Source organism: Chelonoidis abingdonii, chromosome 1 (genome assembly GCF_003597395.2).
Source record: "Chelonoidis abingdonii isolate Lonesome George chromosome 1, CheloAbing_2.0, whole genome shotgun sequence".
Lineage (NCBI taxonomy): Eukaryota > Metazoa > Chordata > Testudines > Testudinidae > Chelonoidis > Chelonoidis abingdonii.
The window spans coordinates 142,235,905-142,259,855 of record NC_133769.1 but is presented as its reverse complement, the minus strand read 5'-3'; the positions used below and the strand labels follow the sequence as shown (position 1 = coordinate 142,259,855).

The following is a 23,951-nucleotide window of genomic DNA, read 5'->3' as shown; positions in this document are numbered from 1 at the left end:
CCATAGATTAATTCCTGATCTGGTGGCAGCGAGAATATCCAAGCTGGTAGTGAGCTTGGGGGAGTTTCAGGTAAGCCCCCAAACTTTGGACGCAAAAGTCCAGATTTGGGACAGGACCAGACTGGTGGACCCTAAAGTCCAGGTCTGGGACTGGACGGCTAGATTACCACAGGCCTGGCTTGACAAAGCCTTGGCTGGGATGATTTAGTTGGTGTTGCTCCAGCTTTGAGCAGGGGGTTGGACTAGATGACCTCCTGAGGTCTCTTCCAACCCTAATTTTCTATGATTCTATGAAAACTGCTGCTAGTCTAGCATAAATTGCCAACTCTTACTCTCAGTAAATTTAATAAGGCCTGGACCTTCAGGTATTGCAGGGGAACTGGTATTACGGCAGATGTTTCAACAGTGGATTCAGCGAAAAGTGTGAATTTTTTAGACCACCTGGACCATACAGTTCTCCAGATGATTTATTAAGATTTTCATGGATTCTCTGTGATCAGGAAAAGGTTCTTCTCTCAATCCACTTTTCCCATCATGGGCATCTATTCCTGAAAAAGAGATTACAGCTGCCCCACAGGATAGAGTCTTCTTGTAACTGGGAGAGTAACTGAAGTTTCGTTGGTAAATAAATGTAAATTTCCTAGAAGCAATGACCAGAGGGGAATGATGTCTGAGAATATATAATAAGTAGATTCCAAACAAAGTCATAATGGAAGAGATATAGCAGCTCCTGCTCTGTGCGAACTAAGACTGGAATATTAACCGTTACATTTTGGTGCCAAAGCGCTGTCTGTCTGAGAAGGAATGAATGAATAAGGCACTTACTAACAAAAATGGGGAGGATGGGCGAGGAGGAGAAAGACTTGCTTCTTCTAAGCCTTTAAGAAAGCTTTTGACTCAGTCTGGTACCTAGGGCTATACTTTAAACTGTGACAAAACTGAATTGGAGGGGGAAGACAAAACACATGACATGATTAAACCTATGTCCCTAGCCATCAACCCTGCAGGTCAAAACCAAATAAGCAACCAAGAAAGAGGAATAAGACACTGGAGGCATGAACGTAGACATACCTGATCAACCTTTAATTTAGTAGCTTGGATACCAATAGCAGTGAAGCCGTAGCGGCACAAACTACAGTGTGGGCTAGTCGCCCACGTAAGCACCCTTGATCCTAGGCAGACTTGTACAGCCTGCACTGAAGCCCATGATGCTGCGACTTCGCTGCTATTGGTCCTCATGCTAGCTAGATCAAAGCTAGCTTGGGAATGTCTCCACATGCTGCAATCACACCTCCAACTGCAGTATAGATATACCCACAGATGAAGCCCCAATCACACCCTGTGAAATGTATACATCAATGACCCTTCCTGTAAACAGTTCCGAAAGGCAGGACTAACATGAGACAATCTCCAAGTACAATGCTTGCTAAGTGCACATTACCCTGTAGTACCACTGCTCATCTATTTGACTGAGACATACTGTAGCACATCAGTCTTAAACTCAAGGAAAAAGCAATATAATGATCTTATGAAACAAGCTTCATAACAATCAGAAGTCAAATCAAATATTCCATTGCACACACAGGACTAGACCATATTGTAAAGTATACGGGTATTAGCCTCACTATAAAACATTAGGAAGCTTCAGAAGATCAACAAGATCACTCAGAGAAAGAGCACTGCAGGCTTCCTACACCATAAACATCCCTCAAGATGCTCATTACTCCCATATTACATTCCTGCAATAACTCTTCAATAGTACAATCAAACTCACTCTGCTATATATGAGGGAAAACACAAGAAGGAACACAAGAAAGGACACAAGTGGGAATAAGGACACAATAATTGCAAACTACATGGGATCAGGGCTGGTTCTACAGTTTTCACCCCCCCAAGCAGCGTGCCAAATTGCCGCCGCAGGCGGCAGGGGCAGTCCGTGTGCCCTTAGGGCGGCAGGTGCATTTCCGTGGTAGCGGCAATTCGGCGGCAGCTTCTATGTTTAGCTGAAGCCACCAGGGACAGCTAAACATAGAAGCTGCGCTGAATTGCTGCCACTGCGGAAACGCGCCTGCTGCCCTAAGGGCACACAGACTGCCCCCTGCCGCTCGCGGTGGCAATTTGGCGCGCTGCCAGGGGGCAAAACAACAGGGACTGTTTCCCCTTGCAGATTGCCGCCCCAAGCACCAGCTTGGAATGCTGGTGCCTGGAGCCGGCCCTCCATGGGATGTGTCAGAATCACAACAGAAATGCTGCATCTGCAATTCTGTATACAAATACTACACACACACAGGAATTTCCCACCAGCAGCTATAGGGCACAGAAATGAGAGGACAGCAAGAATGTAAGATTACAATAATAATTACTTAAGGATGGTCTCTGTTAACTGAGTGCTAAATGTATCCCAGGCTAATAAAGTTCTTAGCTAATAAATACTTCTGCCTCCAAGTTTATTTAGCCCAGGACAAGATTATTACCTTGCAAAGAAGAAGCATGCTCAAGTTGTTATTATAATATTGTATAGATCATGATGCATGTATACAAACAACACGTATATACATAAACCCAGATCCAGGCACCTGTCAGGACAGAAATATAGAGAACCCAGAAGATTGTTAGTATGAAGGCAAGTAAATATACGTTTTGAAAGAAACCTGGAAGGAAAGAAGTACTGATGAATTACTTCAGTTAGGATTTGTATTTTTAGTGATTAGGCATCCAATATCATCCCACATCTGAATGCCAGCAGAAAAATCTCTCTATTAAAGACCACCCAGCCTATCAACAAAGCTAACCCCTCTCCTCCCAATGACAACATCATATTTGATTTAACATGGCTTGACTTTTATAAAAGACTTTCTGGAATATTAACTACAGATTTCAAGTGCATTACCTACAGCTAATTTTTATGTGTGGTATGCAACTGAAGTGAAAGAGAGCAGTTATGCATTAATTCATGTAAATGAGTTTAGCAAGACAATTTTAGCACTACCAAAGGTGTCAGAAAGCCCAGAGATATAACCTAGATTTGAAAGATTTGCAAAAAATGAGAATTCAACTCGTTCCACATTTTGTCCTGTGATTGTTTTACTATAACCATTGGGGTAAATTAGCCAGTGATCCAAGTTGCAGACCGAGCGTGTATTAGTCAGAAAATTAGCATAAGCAGGGCCAAGGTGGTCTAAACTGCACCAATCTGGAAATCATTTGCCTGTGCAAAATGAAAGTAACTCCATCAAGTCACTCCAAATTTGGAAATACGTATGCATGAGCTTGCACACTGGGGGAAAGAGGAGAATTATAGTTGAAAGTATGGCTAGGCAAAGAGGATGTGCCGGGGGTATGTCAAGGGGAAAGACTTACTGTGGTTGCTCAGAGATGGTGTAAGCAGTTGAACAGTGGCTCATTGGAGGGATCAAGATACAACAAAACCTCTGCCTCTTACTAATTCTTGCAATACGAAGTCCACACAGCCTCCCTTCTGACAGTGTTGTACAAAAATGCTGTCTGTCCAAACAGCTTTCAACACTGGCAAAGCCTGGATGGGGTCAAAATTACGTTTTGAAAGGCAAGCTAGCTTATAGATAAATAATAATAGATTATTTTATATTATAAAATATGCTCAAAGAGGTTTTCCCTATTGAAACAAGTAAGATTACAACTTGTCCAATAAAGTGATTAACAGCTAGGTCAGTGGCTCCCATGCAGTGAGAACAGTGGACTGCTAATGATATGTGGAACATCTGATGGTGATCCTTAGAACTGCCAGGTCACACGGCACTACCTCCTTGCTTCCATGTGCTTGTGCAAGCATCCAGGTTCCTTAGTGAAACTTTTATTTTTAAAGGGTAAACAATGCTTTCCACTGAAGTTAAAATTCAGGCCAGATTCTGATTTCAGTTACTCTAGTGTAAATTGAGAGTAACCCCATGGACTTCAGTGGACTAAATCTGACGTAACAGAAATCAGAAACTGCATCATCGGGTTTTATAAGTATTACTGCTGCCAGTGCCACAGAGATGTTGCACAGTTGGAAATGGGAGACGTCCATGTGATTGCACATGAAAGGGGATATGCCAGCAGGCAATCTCTGTCAAGACATGCTCCAAACGCTATTAATACGTGTTTCAAAATATGCGGTTCAATAAAAATAAAACTAAAAATCCCTCAGCTATGTGGATGGGACTAAAGATCTCCTCTCTTTCCCATCTCCTAATACAGCAGTCCTCAAGCTTTTGATGGTCACACCCCCTCTTACCCTGAGCCTGGGCAGTGACTGGGGGGTGGGTCTGGGGCCAGGAGCAGGTCTGCAGCCAGAGGCTGAGACTGGGGGGGGGGGAATGGAGCTACGCCAAGGCTGGGGACAGAGCCAGGCGTGGGGCAAGGAGCCAGGGATGCGGCTGGGGGCAGGACCTGAGCACAGCTGGGGCAGGGACTGAGTGGCGCTCCCTCTCCACCCCTGTAGGGGCTGGCCCAGGCTTGCCATGCCCCCCAGTGACATTCCTCGATGCCCCCCTAGGGGGGTCCACCCCACACTTTGGGAACCTCTGCCCTAATAAATGAGAACACACTTAGAATGCTGAAATAGTCATTGAGCTCAAAAGTTCAGCCACATAATTTATTTACTCTAGTGTTATTCATTTCGATGGAGTGTTGTTAAAGTGATGGATAAATTATAATATTACTGCCAATTATTCTTACCACACAAAAGTCCCATTAAAATCAATGTAAGTATTTTATGCATTTCAAAGAGAATCCGTAAATATAATACATAGTAAAACTTCTATGCTACATTAGCTGCTTACTCAGTCATATTTTTATCTCATAAGAAGCAGCAGCAACAGCCATATTAGCCTTACTTTATAGTACGTTTTAACTTAGCACATCCGAACACAAAGGTGGAGCAATCATCAGTATGATGAACTACTTTGAAAGGCACATCCTGACCTTCATATGAAGCAGCAAGACAAACAATGAATTCCTTCCTCAAGAGGAAACCTGATGGAACATGCTGCTCTAATAACAGAACAGAAATTCCCCAGTGTCATATTGATTAAAAAGTGAAGATCAGAAGGGCTGTGTTTTAAACCATAAGTGCCTAAATTACACCAACAAAATCTGTGAACCCATGCATCCATTCCCTAGCACAAAAACACATATTCCCGGAAGCCAGCCAGGCATTCGCAAATCAGAATAACAGTGTGTCTGTCTATCCACTCTGTGCAGCAAATGGACACTCTAGATGCTGGTTCAAGCGTTGAGGTCGTTTTGAAAACCTCTCCCTTTCGAATATAGGAGATTTAAACAGCATAAAAAAAATCAAGACTTAATCCTCACTAGGGTTCATCATGTGTACTCTTTTATTTATCTGTTACCCATAAAGAAATTTAACTATTCCATTATTATCAACCCCAAATGTTCAAAAATCATAAGTCAGGACCCACAAAAATCATGATACTGGCTTACAAATCATGAGATTTCAAAACTATATAAATAAATTGGGGTTCTTTTTGTATACCTCTGTTTTGTATACCTGTAGGGTGCACTTGGTTCATATTTTCAACCTATTCTTCACAACAAGGGCTAGAGAAACTTTCATTTGGGGGCGGGGCAAGAAACTGCTTCTCTTGCAATCTCTTGAATCCAGCAGCTGGGGCTTTAAGAAAGAATGCCAAATTTGTGATAAAAATAGCCTCTTAAATGGAGCAAAAGCACTCAAAACTCAAAAAGTTAAAACGTACTATAAAGTAAGGCTAATATGGCTGTTGCTGCTGCTTCTTATGAGATACGTTTCTGTGCCCTTATAAATAATGATCTTATCCTGGCACAGGGAGGTAGAATAGCTTCAGAAGAATCTTGGCGCATACGTGGACAGCTCACATTGCCTCCCCTTCTATGGAGTGCAGCATATTTCAGGTCCACTGGCCAGTTCGATAGGGGATTGAGTCGTAGCTCCACATCCCCTCTGTCCCTCCCTGCCCATCCCCAAATCCTGGAGGGAGATATGAGGGAAGGAATGAGGGAGCACACTGACTGCAATGCTCTCTAGCCTTTTCATGGGACACAGAAAGTTGGGGTGGAGAGAAAGGCTCTGTATTGCCCCCTCGTTGTGCACCTAATGTAAGGGACTAGGTGAATCCATTCAAAAGTGAGCAGGTTACAAATATTAGAACCGGACAAAATTATTCTATTTTTAAAATATCATTAAATATACAGTAAATATTACTCAGTCATCTCTAACATTAGTTGTCCAAGAGCAGACGTTAGCCATGCAGCAGCGTCTCACAAAAAGCTACAGTATACTTTTCTGTCACCCCCCACTCCCAGGTACTTTGTTTTTACTTGACCCAGGAACTTTGGAAACACAAAGGGTCTAATATAAGCATGTGGCATTTTAGCAGGAAAACACTAAGAAAAGCCATGTTACAAATGAGAGGAACACCAGATTGAACAGAGACGCTGATTTAGATGGTCAAAATGTTGTGCTGCCAAAAAATTAAGCAAATGTCTCAATAAAACACTTCAATAGGTACAGGGTGTTCAGCACAATCTAATCATAAGGGCATATTAGAAAAAGGCTGGCCAGGAGAGGTCTCTGCATCAGGAAAAAGAAACAGCAAGCAGAATATACAGATCTACAGTAAATCACACTGAATGGAAACACTCATCTTCTGTAAGTGCCAAACAGGTGGCAAAGCAGAATCGAGGGCAGCTATGAATTACTCAGGGCTAGAAAAGAAATAACCAATTAATTTTTCCTTGCAGTTGATTAGACTGAAGTGAGTTTTAGCTAATGGATTTAAAAGTTCAGTGAGGAATTCATACATGCCTCAGTGCCACATTTATAATGTGTTCTACAGCCTGAGTAATGTTTTTTCTAAATGTTTCTTCCCACTGCATGGCTGTGAGATTCTGCCCTTCAATGTATCCTCAATAGTTCATCTCTTACTTGGAATCACACGAAGTTTCTATTCAAAGGTCATTTCCCTAAGTGAATGGGTTCTCAAGGCAATGCAGTACTACAAACTTTATCTCCTAGCATGTGCCAATAAGATCTTATAGTCCACACTTACTATGAACACTCACTACCAGGCTCAGGACCTGATCCAAAGCCTACTGAAGTCAATGGGAGTGTTCCATTGATGTCAACAGCCTTTGGATCAGTTCCACTTCTGAAATTCCACTAGATGCTTATCTGCATCTTTATGCACTTAAATACCTTTGAAAATCTGGCACATCATGCTTACTATAAAACACATCATTTTTAATCAGGTCTTTTAAGCACTGAAATACGCTGCAGCAATCAAAATATTTTGTGTTATTAAATCTGAAGAATTTTCTTAACAGGAAGAATTAAAAGCACAGATTTTTACCCTGCTTCTTGTTAGATATTCTTACTTCAGCAGGTTAATTAACTGTCAAAACATCAGCAGAAAGGCTTTGGCAAACCTTTTCCCTGTCCCAGGAAAAATCTGCATTTGCACTGGATATAGATACCATGCTAACACTTGAAGTTCATCCCACTGCATTTTGCAACAAAACTTGATCTGCCCCAGGCTTTTACCAGACTTCATAATTAAGTAGAAAGGCCAGTAACTATAAATGCCAGCTACAACGTCGGTATTACAGCAGCATCCACTCTGTGGAAACAATCTGCTGTTCTCTGATCCATTCTGACATGCTGTGGTTTGTTTCAAAATCATAATTGCTACTGTAGTAAACAAACATGAGCTTGTCAAAGCTACTGACATTGTGCTTTGATTCACTGAGAAATGTTCCATCTTGTACACCAAGGATGACCAACACTGAAATTGGGTTGGAAGCAAGCTTTGACACACGGATCGAAAATTGCCTGAAGGATCAATTATTTCATACAGCAGACTGGATAGCAAGAATGACCCTGGTCCAAAGGATAAGGAAGTGGACTGGGACTCAGAAGAGGTGGGTTTTATTCTAGGCTCTGCCAGGGAACTGCTCTGTGACCTTGGGCAAATCACTTCACCTCTCTGTTTCCTCACCCATCCTTGTCTTGTCCATTTTAATTGTAAGCTTTTCCAGGCAGAGATTGTACAGTGTTTAGTGCAATGGGGCTTTGATCTCATGTGGAGTCTCTATGTGCGACTGTAATACAAGTAACAGAAACAAGCATACGCAGCAAAAAGTGTAAGGTGCTCAGACACTAGCATGATGAACATGTTATCAAGAAGATATCTGCCCAGACAGAGATGAGGTACTGAGGTATCACAGGCTAATGTCTCTAATGGCGTGCTCCAGAGATTGTTATTGGGTTCTGTTTTATTTAACATTTATTCATGATTTGGGGAAAAAAGTGGATTATAAGACCATAAATGAAATACACAAAGGATAGGGGTCTTAAAAATAAATGAGAACAGAACAATACATACTAACTAAAAAAAAAAGCTGGACATTAGGGGAGCAAAATAAGCTTCAAACTTGAAAAATGCAAGCTGGGGAAAACTCATCTGAAAAAAGAGATAGTTAGCTGGTTTTATTTGCTTCAGTTTTAATAGGGGTTGGTCTTATGTTTTTATTTTACCGTAATTATTCCCTTAATATGTTGCTCAGCTCCCTGAGCACCTTGACAGCGTTTGCAAGGAAATTAACAGGAGGAAGAAACTCAGAAAATAATAATACCAAAGGACATCTAATGGGGACAGTGGACAGCAAATTAGATGCAAACTTAAAATATGATGTGGCAGGTAGGGGGAAAACCAGTGTGGCTTTGAGCTACATATTCCAAAGCATCATTTCATAGACCTAGGTTTTTCTACTCCTCTATGGCCCTGATCCTGGCAAAGTACTTTAGCACATGTCTGCCTTTAAGCACCAGAGTAGCCCCATTGATGAATCACATGCTTAAAGTTAAGCATACACAAATACTTTGCTGGATCAGACCTACATGGTCTTGTGTGATTACACCTAGAATACTGAGCTTCACTCTCTTTTCACATTAGTTTTAAACTGGTGTAAGTGAGATCAGAATCAAGTCCAGCATGTACAGCCCAGTGTATGATGCCTATGCACTCACGTTCTGCTGTGGGAGACAGAGAAACACAGCAGTCAGAACCAACTGTGATCCTGAGCAGATCTGTCACAAAGCTGATAAAGCTTTTAGCTGGGGCTGCTGTGCCACCTGCTGCTGTTCTCATCCCAGTTCCTGTTCCAAAGGAGCGCAAAAATCAAACAGACATGTAGATACCAGGTTTGAAAGCAGACTCTCTACACTAGCCTGAGGTCTTTGAGCTTGTTCTGGAGTTCTGACATCAGGGTAAACAGACAAGCAAATGACTCATTATAGTTGTTAAAACTCATTGTAGTAGTCAGACCCGGGTTGTTTGGGTATTGAGATATCTGCAAAATGCTGGGAGACAGAATGTATCTCATTAGAATATGCAAATGACTTACTAGGTAATAAGATGGCTAGGAAAACTTTATAACCACAACATTTTCAGTCAAGAAAAAAGTGGACAACATTAGATTTGTCATTCTGGAAAAGTCCAATGGTGTAGCTAGTCCAATATCCTGCTTAGGACAATGACCAAACTAAAGAGGCTCATTCATATAAAAAAAAGTACGCTTTTTTTTTTTGTCTTATGAACCTGTTTACCACAATTATATCTGGTGGCAGAGAGTTCCACCGATGAAAAGTTACACAAAAAGTATTTCCTTGTATCCTGCGTCAGTTTTGCCTTTACATTCTAGAATAGGGTGAGTGGCAGAGTTGGGCAATCTCTTTGTAGAAAACAATTTATTTGAGGCCTGATCCAAATACCACTGAAGTTAATTGAACAGCTTTGTTTAACTTCAGTGGACATTGAATAGCTAATGGTGAATTTAGCTTCATATTCTTCCTATGCCAGCAAACTGTAGCATGACTGTTAGGAATGTCCACCATTTGGAGGTGTTTATAATTTTTACAAGCTATTCATGAAAGAGTTTTTATTTAAAAAAAACAACCCTATAAGAGCATTTCTATTTCTAGATAAAAGCACCCATGAGTATTTATTTTCACTATTGTTCACAATGGTTTTGCTTTTTGTAAATGTTCTTGCACTAAATATTCACGAACAAAAAGAGTCACCAGCAAATGGAATCAGTGGTCTTTTTATATATATTAATTATAGTAAATACTGTAACTAGCTACTCTACTTTTATTCCTCCCACATAGAACTTGTCTACACAGCGGGGTAATGCACAGTACAGGAGGGTGATTTCTAAAGCGCACTAACATGTTGCACATTAATTGGTCTACGTAGACCCTGTTGGTGTGCACTAAAGATTCCCTAGTGTGCTTAAATGTAGTACAAATGGCAGTATATTAAACCGCATTAGGGAACCTTTAGTGAGCACCCGAAGTGTTTAAACCAGGGGTTCTCTAACTGGGGGTCGGGGCCCCTCAGGGGGTCACGAGATTATTACATGAGGGGTCATGAGCTATCAGCCTCCACCGCAAAGCCAGCTTTGCCTTCAGCATTTGTAATGGTGTTAAATATATATATAAAACTTTTTAATGTATATGGGGGGGGGTCACACTCAGAGGCTTGCTATGTGAAAGGGGTCACCAGTACAAAAGTTTGAGAACCACTTGTCTAAACAGACCAATTAACATGCAACTCATTAGTAAGCCTTAGAAATCACATCTCCATGGCGTGCATTACCCCACTATGTAGACAAGTCCCTAGTGTTTTAATCACTTGTATAGAAGAGCCCTTTACACTTCTACTCATTTTTGAGGCATGCCTCTGGAACTCTTTTATATCTGCTATGTCTTGTAGGAGATTAACAGAGCATTGAAGGTTGGGACATAGATTCCAGCTACTTATATTGTGACATAGTATTTTCTGTGTTACTCAGCTCAAAAATGGGCAACATAAGGAATATTATAAGGTACAGGCCTAAATTTAATTTCATCTCCCATTGGGTTACCCAATTACCTAGTTGTGGTATGAATTTGAATGACTTAATTTTTTTCCAGAAAACTTTGCTACCTCATGATTCATCCCTGTTTCCGATCATGAATATAATGAAAAGTACAGATCCTAATATTTATCCCTACATTTATATTCCTATGTTTTACTCGCTTTTAAAAAAACCCATGGCAGATCTTTAATTTTTACTTGGTGGTTACCAATTCTCTGAAGGATTCTGTCAAAAACCTCTAGAAAGTCTATAAATCATTTGCTTATTATTTTAGTGTATTTAAAATGCTTCTCATCTAGCCATTAGTTTGTTAATTCCAATAAGGCAGAGAAGCACAATTTAGTCAAAGCTGGAATGGTTTGATCCTACCAACTTTTACTCACCAAACATGCTTTATAATTAGTTATCTTCCCAACTATATTTGCAGATACTAATTTGTAACTGCCTATATTGTTCACTGCTCTATAATGGCCAAGATGCCACTTGAGAGGCAGCGTGGTCTGGTGCCTAGGGTACTAGACTGGCACTCAGGGTCTCAGGAATGGACCTGAGTTCTGGTTTTGCTCTGCCACTTGCCTGCTGGGTGCCCTCGATACTCACCTCCTTTGTGAAACATTTTGAGATCTAGAGAATGAAGAGCGCTATATTAAAACTATGCATTATTATTACCCGTCACCTCTTCTGAAGCTTGTTTCCTGAGATACTGAACCCCCTCAACTCCAGCCTACATCAGTGGGAGCTGAGGCAGCTCAGCACCTCATAGGATTAAGCCCTTAGAGATAGGTATAAAGTGGACCACACTCCTGGCCTCTTGCATAGTAGCTATTTAAATATTACGGTATATATTTTTGTTAGCAGCTGAGATGCTTCATTCTTTATTTCCTTAAGAATGTTCAGATGAATAGAATCTTGTCTTGATGATTTAATGCAATTTAATTTCCAGAGTTGTTTCATCACTTCTTTCGACTTGTAAAGAATAGCCCTAGGGAAGGTACTTCCCATCATGCTGTGTTCTGAAGACCAATGCAAAGAAATCATTTAGCTTCTCTGTAATCTATTCTCTGATTTTCCCTGTCGCAGTCTACTGAATCCACTGCTTCTTCTGGAGGCTTCTGAATCTTAATGTACTTAAAATGTCTAATTATTGTCTTTATATCTTTTGCTATTTCTTCTGGTCCAAAGTTCCCTTTGCTCTCAGTGTTACATCTAACCTGTCAGAGTTTGTGTTCTGTTTTACCTTAGCATGGGCTGAATTTTACATTTTTAAAACACTACTCTAGGGTGCCAAGTACACTTTTATACCTTGCTATTTATCTGTACTTTTCCCCCTACAGACAAAACACTATCACACAATTTTTTTTATTCTGTGCTGTGCATAACTTCTGTGATACTAATGAGGTATTCTTAATTAGCTGTCACGCTAAATTTATGGGGTTTAATTTTCTAGATTTTTCCTTTCAGATTATTGATAGCCTGAATTCTTTAAAAATCTTCTTTCCTTTCTTTCCGCTAATGTTATCGGCTCTGACACTGTGACAGCCTACAGTCAATCAGAAAATTTAATGGCAAGATTAGTCTACATTATTCTCTGCACTAGCTCCTCCTCCTCTCGCTTGAATCATCTGCAGCACTGCCCCAACCCAGAACAGAAAAAACCCAAAAAATAAATCAAAGTAAAATACATTTATTTCCTCTAAATGAAGCCTCCATTCACAGCTGTTAATTGAAGGGAATTTCTCGTCCAACTGAAGGAGCCACGCAAAGCAACTGTGTTGTGCCAATGTGCATGTGTCTCCTCATTTTTGGCTATTCAATTTGAAACACCTAGGGTCCGATTTTCATATGCACTGAGCACCCACAATTCCAAATGAAGTCAATAGCAGTTGTAGGTACTCAGCCCTTCAACTAGAAATACCTAGGGCCTGTTTTTTTTTTGGAACACACAAAAATGGAGGTACCCAAAAGTAGGTGCCCCTTGACACAATGTTGGTCTAAATGATTTGCCCAACTTTGCATTCAGTCAGTGGCAGAACTAAATATAGAACCCAGATCTCTCAGGACCCATCTCCAACTCGAACCACTAGACACAGATCCTTCAGGGAGCCATTCTGGGGCTTGCAGAAGTGTGTCCACACCAATGTCTTGAAACCATTCACACTGACAATATATCACCATTTGAGCCCTGTCTAAAACGAAATAAGAATTTCTAATCCCACATGAGACTTAAAACCAGCTGCAAACAAGATCTTACTCTTCAGAAACACAAATCTAAGTTGCAAGGATGTTGGCAAGTGCGGAGAGATTTTGAGGCTCATGTAATGCAGACACCTGTGGTGAATGAATATAGGATGACCCAGACTTTTAGAAAATGGCATTGTATCTGCTTTACAAATCCCACAGCTATACTCCCTCCTTGCATCCTTATTCCTTCCTCAGAAAGGCGTCACTAATCTATCAAATGAACTTTTACTTTAGAAGGCAGGGTCTGTTTATTTATGGTCAAGGTCTGTTTTCTGCTGTGGTTCTGTGTTTACACAGTGCCTGGCACAATGGGGGTCCTGGTCCATGACTGGTCCCCTATATGCTACTGCAATACAAACAACAACATGAAAAGAGTTTAAATGCAATTACATTCTACCATTTCCCCATTCTCTGAAAGATGGAGGTTTTCACCTTTTCTCTAGGTTTCGTCAATTAGAAATTGGACTTTGAAAGCAAAGGCCTCTTAAGTGAGCCCGTGGTACCATGTGTACTGACCTTAATCGAGTCTCGTGCCTCTTTTTTTTTGTATTTATTCAGTCATCCCATATGCTGAAATCTGAACAGACTGAATGCAGCATTGTTAAAATTCCAACAAGGTTTGTGATTAATCCTTTTTTTTTTTTTTTATAAAGAATTGCATACCAAATTCCTGCTCTGAAAATCCAGTGGGTTCCAAAAAAAGTTTGAGTAATGAGGCAGATACACCATTTTGTGGGAAATCAATATAAAATTTATTTTAGCGGTGCTTTAAAAGCAAATTCTATTTAAAAATGTTATCACATAGCCCATCTGTGCCAACTACTTCATTTAAAAAACAAACACACACACTGTAGAGATATACATTTGAGAAAAACTATATTAACAGCACAATTGCATTAATGTAGTGGGCCAAACCTGGCATCCTTATTCAGTGTTTACTCAGGAAAAGCTCCCGTTGATTAAAAATAGAAACTGAAAAAAGACCCAGGGTTTGACCCCTGAGAGTATGAAGCTACAACTTCGCCATTATCAAAAAGCAGTTTGGTCTAGTGGATAGATCTGGGTTCTACTCCAAGCTCTACTTACCTACTGTGGGTGACCTCTCACTCTTTGTCTTCTCTATTGAAATTGCAAGCTCTATGGGCTAGGGATTGTTTCTTACTAAGTGTCTATACCATTTAGCATAATGAGGCCCTGATCTCGGTTGGGGCCTATAGATAGTGAACTAATACAAATTTATAATACTTGTGATGTTAATCGTGAGGCCAAGTTTCCAAATTCATCCCTGGTGTAAAAACAAGAATTTGACCTGTGGTCTCTAAACAATATTATTATAAATATTTCTTATCATTCACTATGAAGGAGAGGTAAAGTACATTATATGCTTGAACTTCTGCACATGATAAGTTACTTGTTTTAAAAAAAAAAAAAAAATAGCCTTTGTGTGTTTTCTGGCAGCAGCCTGGATCTGTGATGCAAGTAGAGATGGCTCTGCACAGCCAAAACAGTTCTCTGTAATACAGATGGTGTCATGGGGAATACACTCTGAAGAATATGGTGCTTCTTCTGATCTCCTCCATGGTATGCTTCCTACTATTCTACCTGCATATACCATCCTAGCTTTACCATTGCCTCAGCATGAAAGATGAACACTGTTCATTTGCTCCCACTATGTGGAATCCCAGACCTGTAAAGAATGGCTGACTCCTCTCCCCATTCTTCATGCAAAAGGGGGAGATCTGTGCATATAAAAGTACCCCCCACATGCAGATTAAGTGGGCATGACCAGACCTTTAAGACCCTGTGGGGCAAGATTTTACTTACTGTGGTGAACACTTATTCACTCAAGTAGTCTCTCTGACTTCGGTGGGCTTACTCAACTCAGTAAGTACTCATCAAGGGGAGTAAGGGTAGCACAACTGGTCACAGTGATTAAGGTGACACAATGTAATAAATGGTAATAGTACCTAAATCTTACGTAGTGCTTTGCATCAGTAGATCTGAAAGCACTTTACCAAAGAGGTCTGCATTAGGGCTGTCAATTGATTAAAAAAAATTAATTGCAATTAATCGCTTGATTCATCGCACTGTTAATAATAGAATACCATTTATTTAAATAGTTTGAGATATTTTCCACATTTTCAAATATATTGATTTCAGTTACAACACAAAATACAAAGTGTACAGTGCTCACTTTATATTTTTATTATAAATATTTGCACTGTAAAAAACAAAATAAATAGTATTTTTCTATTCACGTCATACAAGTACTGTAGTGTTTTCTCTATCATGAAAGTTGAACTTACAAATGTAGAATTATGTACAAAAAATAACTGCATTCAAAAACAAAACAATGTAAAACTTTAGAGCCTACAAGTCCTCAGTCCTACTTCTTCTTCAGCCAATTGCTCAGACAAACAAGTTTATTTACATTTGCGGGCGACAATGCTGCCCATTTCTTGTCTACAATGTCACCTGAAAGTGAGAACAGGCATTGGCATGGCACTGTCATAGCCAGTGTTGCAAGATATTTATGTGCCAGATGCACTAAAGATTCATATGCCCCTTCATGCTTCAACCACCATTCCAGAGGATACTTCGTCCGATTGCTGATGACGGGTTCTGCTCTAATATGATCCAAACAGTGCGACCGATGCATGTTTATTTTCATCATCTGAGTCAGATGCCACACCAGAGAGGTTGATTTTCTTTTTTGGTGGTTGGGTTCTGTGTTTCTGCATCGGAGTGTTGCTTCTTTAAGACTCCGAAGCATGCTCCATACCTGTCCTCTCAGATTTGGAAGCATTTGAGATTCTTAAACCTTAGCTGAGTGCATCGTATCTTTAGAAATCTCACATTGGTACCTTCTTGTGTTCTGTCAAATCTACAGAGAAAGTGTTCTTAAAATGAACAACAAATGAAGACGCCCAATTCACTTTGGCCAAGTGTGACTATGTTAATCATTTGCTTCCCCCCAAAAAGCAAGCAATAAAACCTTGTCATCTGTAGAAAACTAGCATGTTACCCCAGCCACAATAAAAAGGATGTCATGTAATTTACAAGATGCAAGATTGACAGTATCACACCCTCTATAACTCTAGGGCAGAAATCTACTGTGTAAGGAGAGCCCACTGTTTCCTGAAAACATCTCTCCCTATTCCAGCCAGAGAACCCCGATGAGATAGAAGCCACTTAGCCACTGCACAAACTACAATTGTGGAGAAAAACATCCAGACTGTTATAACATGAAATGGCAGAATGCGATAAAACACAGTAGGAGACATACAATTCTCCCCAGGAGTTCAGCCACAAATGTAATTAACTGCATTATTTTTTTAATGAGCACTCACGCATGGAAGCATTGTCCTCTGGAATGGTGCCAGCATGAAGGGGCATAAAAAGTTTAGCATATCTGGCACATAAATACCTTGCAATGCGGCTACAAAACTGCTATGCGAACGCCTGTTCTCACTTCAGGGACACTGGAATAAGAAGTGCGCAGCATTATTCCTGTAAATGTAACAAACTTGTTTCTTTGGTGACTGGCTGAACAAGAAGTAGAACTGAGTTTTAATCTTGTGTTTTTGAGAGCAGTTATGTAACCAAAAAAAAATCTATATTGTAAGTTGCACTTACATGATAGAGATTCCATTATGGTACTCGTATGAGGTGAATTGAAAATACTGTTTCTTTTGTTTATCATTTTTACTGTGCAGTATTTGTAAAAAAATAATAAAGTGAGCACTGTCAACTTGTATACTGTGTTGTATTGAAATAAATATTTTAAATGTAGAAAACATTCAAAATATTTAATAAATTTCAATTAGTATTCTATTGTTTAACACTGTGATTATTTTTAATCACGATTAATATTTTTGAGTTAATCACATGAGTTTACTGCAATTAAACGACAGTCCTAGTCCATATTTCTCCATTTATAGATAGGACATTGAGGTGAATGGAGAGGTGAGAGACTTGCCTAGGTCACCAGCAGACAAATTTCAAAGGAAATTTTCAAGACAGAAAATAAAAATACAACAAACTGACAAATTCTTCAGACACGCTCTCAAAAATTTTCAGCCAGTTCAGAATGCTCCATACCAATAAGTCTAAGAGAGAAAAAAGTGACAGAGAGAGAATGCTGTCTAAAAAGCAGTGCGTAGTTAATACACCTGAAATGGTACAGCAAAAGCCTGAGTATCCAGCTTGAAATCCAACGTATAGAAGCTATTGTAGAATTGTTTTCTAGCCCATCTAGACTTTCATTATTAGGTATCTCTATTTCCGCAGGTGAGACATTTAAAGGTCTACTCACCACTGCAGTGAAAATATCAGAAGTTTCTTTCCATCTGTACCAGAGGTTTGTATGCACTCTAAGTTATGCAGAAAGAAGCACTGATATAAACAAACTGATGCAAGCTCAGATTTTTAACACCAGTAGCTGTTTTTTTGTGATTTTATGGCGCATCATCAGGAGAGATGTTAAAAAGCGGCGTTTCATTAGAAGTGCCTTCATTTTGTCATGCCCAACCTGAAGCACCTTACTCTGTCCCCATCAACTAGCGGCATAAAAGCCATTGTCTAAGTACAACATAAAACTGAATTAAAATGAGAAGTCTGAAAGGGTCTAGAAGGCATCAGGAAAACGATTAGTAATCTGCAATGATGGCTCAAATGTCTTCTCCAACATTGTTTCCAAAAACAAGAGGAACTTAATATGAACATCCAAACTATTTAAGTCTTGTACAAAACTATCCTTCTAATACTAAAAGCTTAAATATGACTTTCAAAAACCTCTTATTTCATGTGGTGCAGTGCATTTTCCTTCAAACAATCAGATATAATTTGCAGTTCATTAGTTTTCACACACAGCTTTTTAACATCTTTTTCCAAAGAAACTGATATAAGAACCACCAAGTTCTATTTGGAGTCAAGTAGATCAAAAGAAGATTCTTAAGCTTGAACAGCTGTTAAGATTAAATATAATGATGTACTAAGGGATAAAGCGAACAGAGGCAATATGTGAGCAGCATGAAAAGCTTCCAAGTAAGCTGTGGCTAAAAATGATTCTTAAAATAGTGAGGAAGCAAGGAAAGCCCTTTATTTAACCCCATAACTTTCAGGTCCTCTGGAATCAGGAACTATACGCTTTTCTACACACTCGCCTTCCTTTCTCAACCACCTGTTAGAAGGCATTTTTATGGAGATGAACAGACCACAAAGAAATCAAATGTTCTCTTTTAAACACAGCCCAATAGAATTAGGAATAGTTTTTCGAAAATCTAAAGATATTGATTATGCAAAGTGGGCCTTGGTACTGTTTAATAACAGGCAAACTATATATGTGGCAAATTTACCCTACATAAAATAACATCAAAAATATAAATACAGCTGAAAGAACAATTCATGTATTGCAACCATGAATAAAAAGTGTAAAGTCTCCTATAAATAGGGCTTAAGAAAAAAACCCCAAACCATATACTCCTGTTCAGCCACTGTCATTATGGGTAAGCGAAGAAATAAAAGTCCAAGCAGCAACAGTAGCTCCCTACCCTGATAAGGGATTTTAAGGGTATGTCTATACTGCAATTATGGGTTGCAGCTCATGTAGGTTTAATTTAGCCAGCTTCGGTCCCAGAGCAATGAAGCCACAGCAGTGTGTGCTTCAGCATGGGCTAGCCCCGTGACTATCCAGGGTTCCAAGTGGGCTTGTACAGCCTGCACTGAAGCATGCACCGCTGCAGTTTCACTGCTTCAGGACCTGAGCTAGCTAGATGAAAGCTAGCTAAGGTGTGTTCACTCCTGTAAACTACCGTACCCCTGACTGCAGAGTAGGCATACTCAGACTTTGTTCACTCAGTGCACACACAGGACTGTGAACGGATGAGGGGTTTATTTGCTTAGGGCCAGACTGTGAACTTTTTGGTCACACTGATGAGTAATTATTTATATGAGGAGTCAGTGCTCACCAATATGAGCATGGGGCTCACAATCTGACCCAAAAGGTAGATCTACACTGCAATTAAACACTGCGGCTGGCCTGAGTCAGCTGACTTGGGCTCACGCTTTGGGTTTGTTTAACTGTGGTGTAGCTATTCGGGCTCAGGCTGGAACCCAGGCTTTGGGACCCCATGACGGGGAGGCCCCCAGAGCCAGGGCTCAAGCCCAAGAGTCTACATGGCAACTAAACAGCCCTGTAGCCTGAGCTCCGCGAGCCTGAGTCAACTGACAGAGGATAGCCACAGGTGTTTAACAGCACTGTAGACACACCCTGAGCAGCTTAGCTACTAAAATGCTGAGTGCCTGTGGGAAAGTCAGTTAGGATTAATGGGATTTTCTTAAGTGCCTAAGCATATTAGGAGCCTAACTCCCACTGATATCAAGCATATATTTAAATGCTTTGAGTTAAGTCCATATCTATTCAGCAAAGTACTTTAAGCATTTGCTTAAGTCCCACCGTAGTCAATGATCAAGCACCTGCCTTAAGTTAAGGATGCTTTGCTGAATAGAGATGACCTGCTGAATCAGGGTCTCAGATGTTACCAGCAACATATGCCGCCTAACCACCTCCTCTAACCAGTTTATCATGATCCCTTGGGGCTACGAAGCATCACTGAACACAACCTCTGGGCACCCACTTAGCCAGCTCCATGCCTTCTTCCAGTTCCGCTATGCAGAACATAACAAATTTAATCCTAAATAAGTAATTTCAAGTCAGACAAGTGAGCAAACAAAAGGTGTCTTTATAACAAGTTTATTCCACAGAATTATCAAGAAGTCACACTTACCCAGAAGAAGAAATTAAACACAAACAAGAGATACTTCAGATAAATAGTCATCCAGTCATCTTGCTCGGATTTGTTGAAATGGGACATTGTTGGAGTCTCTAGAAACAAAAAACATATACATATATATATATATACACACACACACAAACTATATACCTTAAATTTTCAAAAAGATTATTCCTCTCCTAAAAACCCTGAGACACAACCTTCTCTTCTAGAACAAAATTAAAAGTGAGGTTCTACTCTGAAAAGTGACTTTAAAATGGCATTATGAGGCCCCAAGTTTCGAGAATTTCTGTATCAAATATGCTCAAATTGGGAGGGGGGGAAGTGGGGGAATTTTTTCTAACTCCCAGCCCTGCAAACTCACATTGAGCTCTTAGCATTAAGCTGGGTTCTTTTCTTTTTGCAAAGTTCGTCAGCAAGAATAAAGATTCTGCATGCAAATCTTTAGTGACCCCCATTGTTCTCAGCCACATATATAAAACCCTCATTACCTTTAGTGGGTTAAAACAACTGTAACTACAGTATAATTCTAATTATCCAGCTTTCCTTTATCAAAAATCCTAGTTATCTGAATCTACGCCGTAGTCCCCCTATGTAGCCCTATGTTAGTTAATAGGGCTTCTGGTTAGCCAAACACCCAGTTATGCAGAAGGTTTGGATGTCTCAAAGTCAATTCAGATAACTGGAGTTTATTGTATTTGGAATTCAGTGATCAATTTTGTTGATGATACATAGGAAGGACTAGCATCCAGCTCCTTCTCTCTAAGCATGTTGGCTCTGCAGGATGAACTGAGTGTAAAATGCAATAAAATATATAATTAAAATCAGAAGATTGAAATTAAAGAAGAATTTGTGAAAGATCAATCATGTTAAATATAGCTATTAGTCTAGATCAGTGGTTCCCAAACTTGTTCCTTCACTTGTGCAGGGAAAGCCCGTGGCAGGCCGGGCCGGTTTGTTTACCTGCCGCGTCTGCAGGTTCGGTCGATCGCGGCTCCCAGCGGCTGCAGTTCACTGCTTCAGACCAATGGGAACTGCTGGAAGTGGCGCGGGCCAGGGGACGTACTGGCTGCTGCTTCCACTAGACGGAGTATTATGTTCCCAGTAAAACTTTGCTAACCGAAGTTAAGATTAATTAAATATGTCTTTCATCACCAGAAACCCTTAAGAGAACTCAGAACCATGCATGCAAATGTCAGTTAAGGTTCATCTTGTATAACTAAAGAACATTCAAAATATGGAAATGCTTGAATAATTATCCAGTAACCCATTGCACCACGTAGAAACACAATTCTGGACAACCTTTCTATTCCTTATACAGTTTAATCTGTCTCAGGAAATCTCTAGTCTAAAAAGCTTTGGGAATGTGATGATAGGGAATTTAAAAAGCTTGGTATCTCTGAAACTTTGTATGATTTGGTCAGCTTTCTAGAAACTTCTTCCAAGATAGATTGTGCCCTGGCTCTGGAGGATTGGTCTCATTCTGATGAGGTCAAGAAGTGCTAATAGTTTACAGAGGAAGTACTGACCAGATCATAGGAGGAATTTTTCACTTCTCCATACGTCTTGGCATTCAGAATTTTTACCATGTATTATACCATAAAATTATGGGTTGGCCAGTTGGTTTGAACTAGGTGACGTTCCCCCGGGCACCCTGAGTCTTCCATGGGCTACATTCAACTATCTAGGTATTTGCCCTAGTTTTCAACGGCTACATAAAAGCACTAGTGATTTCGCACAACTAATTTCATACCTGACAATGACTTGTTATTATATGCTCTGTATGGTATAACAATGATTGTAAAGTACAATATTATTTCAATTTGATTTTTTTACAATTATATTGGTAAATGGAAAGTACGCGATTTTCAGTTCGTGTCTGGGACCTTTTGTTTATTTTTATGTCTTATTTTGTAGCAAGTATTTTTACGTGCGGACTTGGGAGTAGCACGACACACTCAGCTTTGAAAGACAGTACAAGTCGTCTGAGAGCCATGGGTTTTATTCTTTGGGGACTGACTGGTAGGTAGAAAAGAATGGGAATTAGATCTGTATTCTTTGGTGGATTTTGGTGAGGGCAGAGCACCCTGGGGTTCTGTACTGGAACAGTATTGCCAGCTGACCGACATGAAGTGGTCTGGTATTTTTACTATTTCAGACCACGATACCATGATGCAGATACTTCAAAATAGAAAAAGAGAGTTAGATTTAGAGGATGGATTAGGGGCAACCAGACTCAGACGTGGAATATGAAATGTATGTAAAAATGATGTCTTAGGTAGACATAAGCCCAAAGCTTAATTACAGTTCTAAAAATTACATAATGATTAATGAAGCAGAGGAAGGCGCTGGGCGTACTGGACGACTCAAATTATTACTTTTGGTTGACTGTATTTAGTAGTAAGAAGGAACAAAGGAAGGTTGTTATATTAATCGAGGATTCTGTGCTATCTTGATAGCTGTCATTTATAATACACTGATTGTTGTATCTGAATTACAGTGATCCCTCTGACCACCAACGCAGCAGACGTAAGCAATAGGCCAATAACATTGACCACGCTGGAGCCGATGGCTCTTACTCGAAGCTATTGTAGAATTGTTTTCTAGCCCATCTAGACTTTCATTATTAGGTATCTCTATTTCCGCAGGTGAGACATTTAAAGGTCTACTCACCACTGCAGTGAAAATATCAGAAGTTTCTTTCCATCTGTACCAGAGGTTTGTATGCACTCTAAGTTATGCAGAAAGAAGCACTGATATAAACAAACTGATGCAAGCTCAGATTTTTAACACCAGTAGCTGTTTTTTTTGTGATTTTATGGCGCATCATCAGGAGAGATGTTAAAAAGCGGCGTTTCATTAGAAGTGCCTTCATTTTGTCATGCCCAACCTGAAGCACCTTACTCTGTCCCCATCAACTAGCGGCATAAAAGCCATTGTCTAAGTACAACATAAAACTGAATTAAAATGAGAAGTCTGAAAGGGTCTAGAAGGCATCAGGAAAACGATTAGTAATCTGCAATGATGGCTCAAATGTCTTCTCCAACATTGTTTCCAAAAACAAGAGGAACTTAATATGAACATCCAAACTATTTAAGTCTTGTACAAAACTATCCTTCTAATACTAAAAGCTTAAATATGACTTTCAAAAACCTCTTATTTCATGTGGTGCAGTGCATTTTCCTTCAAACAATCAGATATAATTTGCAGTTCATTAGTTTTCACACACAGCTTTTTAACATCTTTTTCCAAAGAAACTGATATAAGAACCACCAAGTTCTATTTGGAGTCAAGTAGATCAAAAGAAGATTCTTAAGCTTGAACAGCTGTTAAGATTAAATATAATGATGTACTAAGGGATAAAGCGAACAGAGGCAATATGTGAGCAGCATGAAAAGCTTCCAAGTAAGCTGTGGCTAAAAATGATTCTTAAAATAGTGAGGAAGCAAGGAAAGCCCTTTATTTAACCCCATAACTTTCAGGTCCTCTGGAATCAGGAACTATACGCTTTTCTACACACTCGCCTTCCTTTCTCAACCACCTGTTAGAAGGCATTTTTATGGAGATGAACAGACCACAAAGAAATCAAATGTTCTCTTTTAAACACAGCCCAATAGAATTAGGAATAGTTTTTCGAAAATCTAAAGATATTGATTATGCAAAGTGGGCCTTGGTACTGTTTAATAACAGGCAAACTATATATGTGGCAAATTTACCCTACATAAAATAACATCAAAAATATAAATACAGCTGAAAGAACAATTCATGTATTGCAACCATGAATAAAAAGTGTAAAGTCTCCTATAAATAGGGCTTAAGAAAAAAACCCCAAACCATATACTCCTGTTCAGCCACTGTCATTATGGGTAAGCGAAGAAATAAAAGTCCAAGCAGCAACAGTAGCTCCCTACCCTGATAAGGGATTTTAAGGGTATGTCTATACTGCAATTATGGGTTGCAGCTCATGTAGGTTTAATT

The 23,951-nt window shown here is 39.7% G+C and overlaps 1 protein-coding gene across 3 annotated transcripts in view; it reads right to left on the bottom strand.

Moving 5' to 3' along the window:
- TSPAN11 (tetraspanin 11) overlaps positions 1-23,951 on the bottom strand; it is a 158,583-nt gene that overhangs the window by 129,191 nt on the left and 5,441 nt on the right. For all 3 annotated transcript variants that reach the window (XM_075070831.1, XM_075070824.1, XM_075070841.1), the window contains exon 2: positions 19,968-20,065. In XM_075070831.1, the coding sequence (XP_074926932.1) occupies positions 19,968-20,054 (87 nt within the window). In that variant the 5' untranslated portion in view covers positions 20,055-20,065. The remainder of the gene's footprint in view (positions 1-19,967; positions 20,066-23,951) is intronic.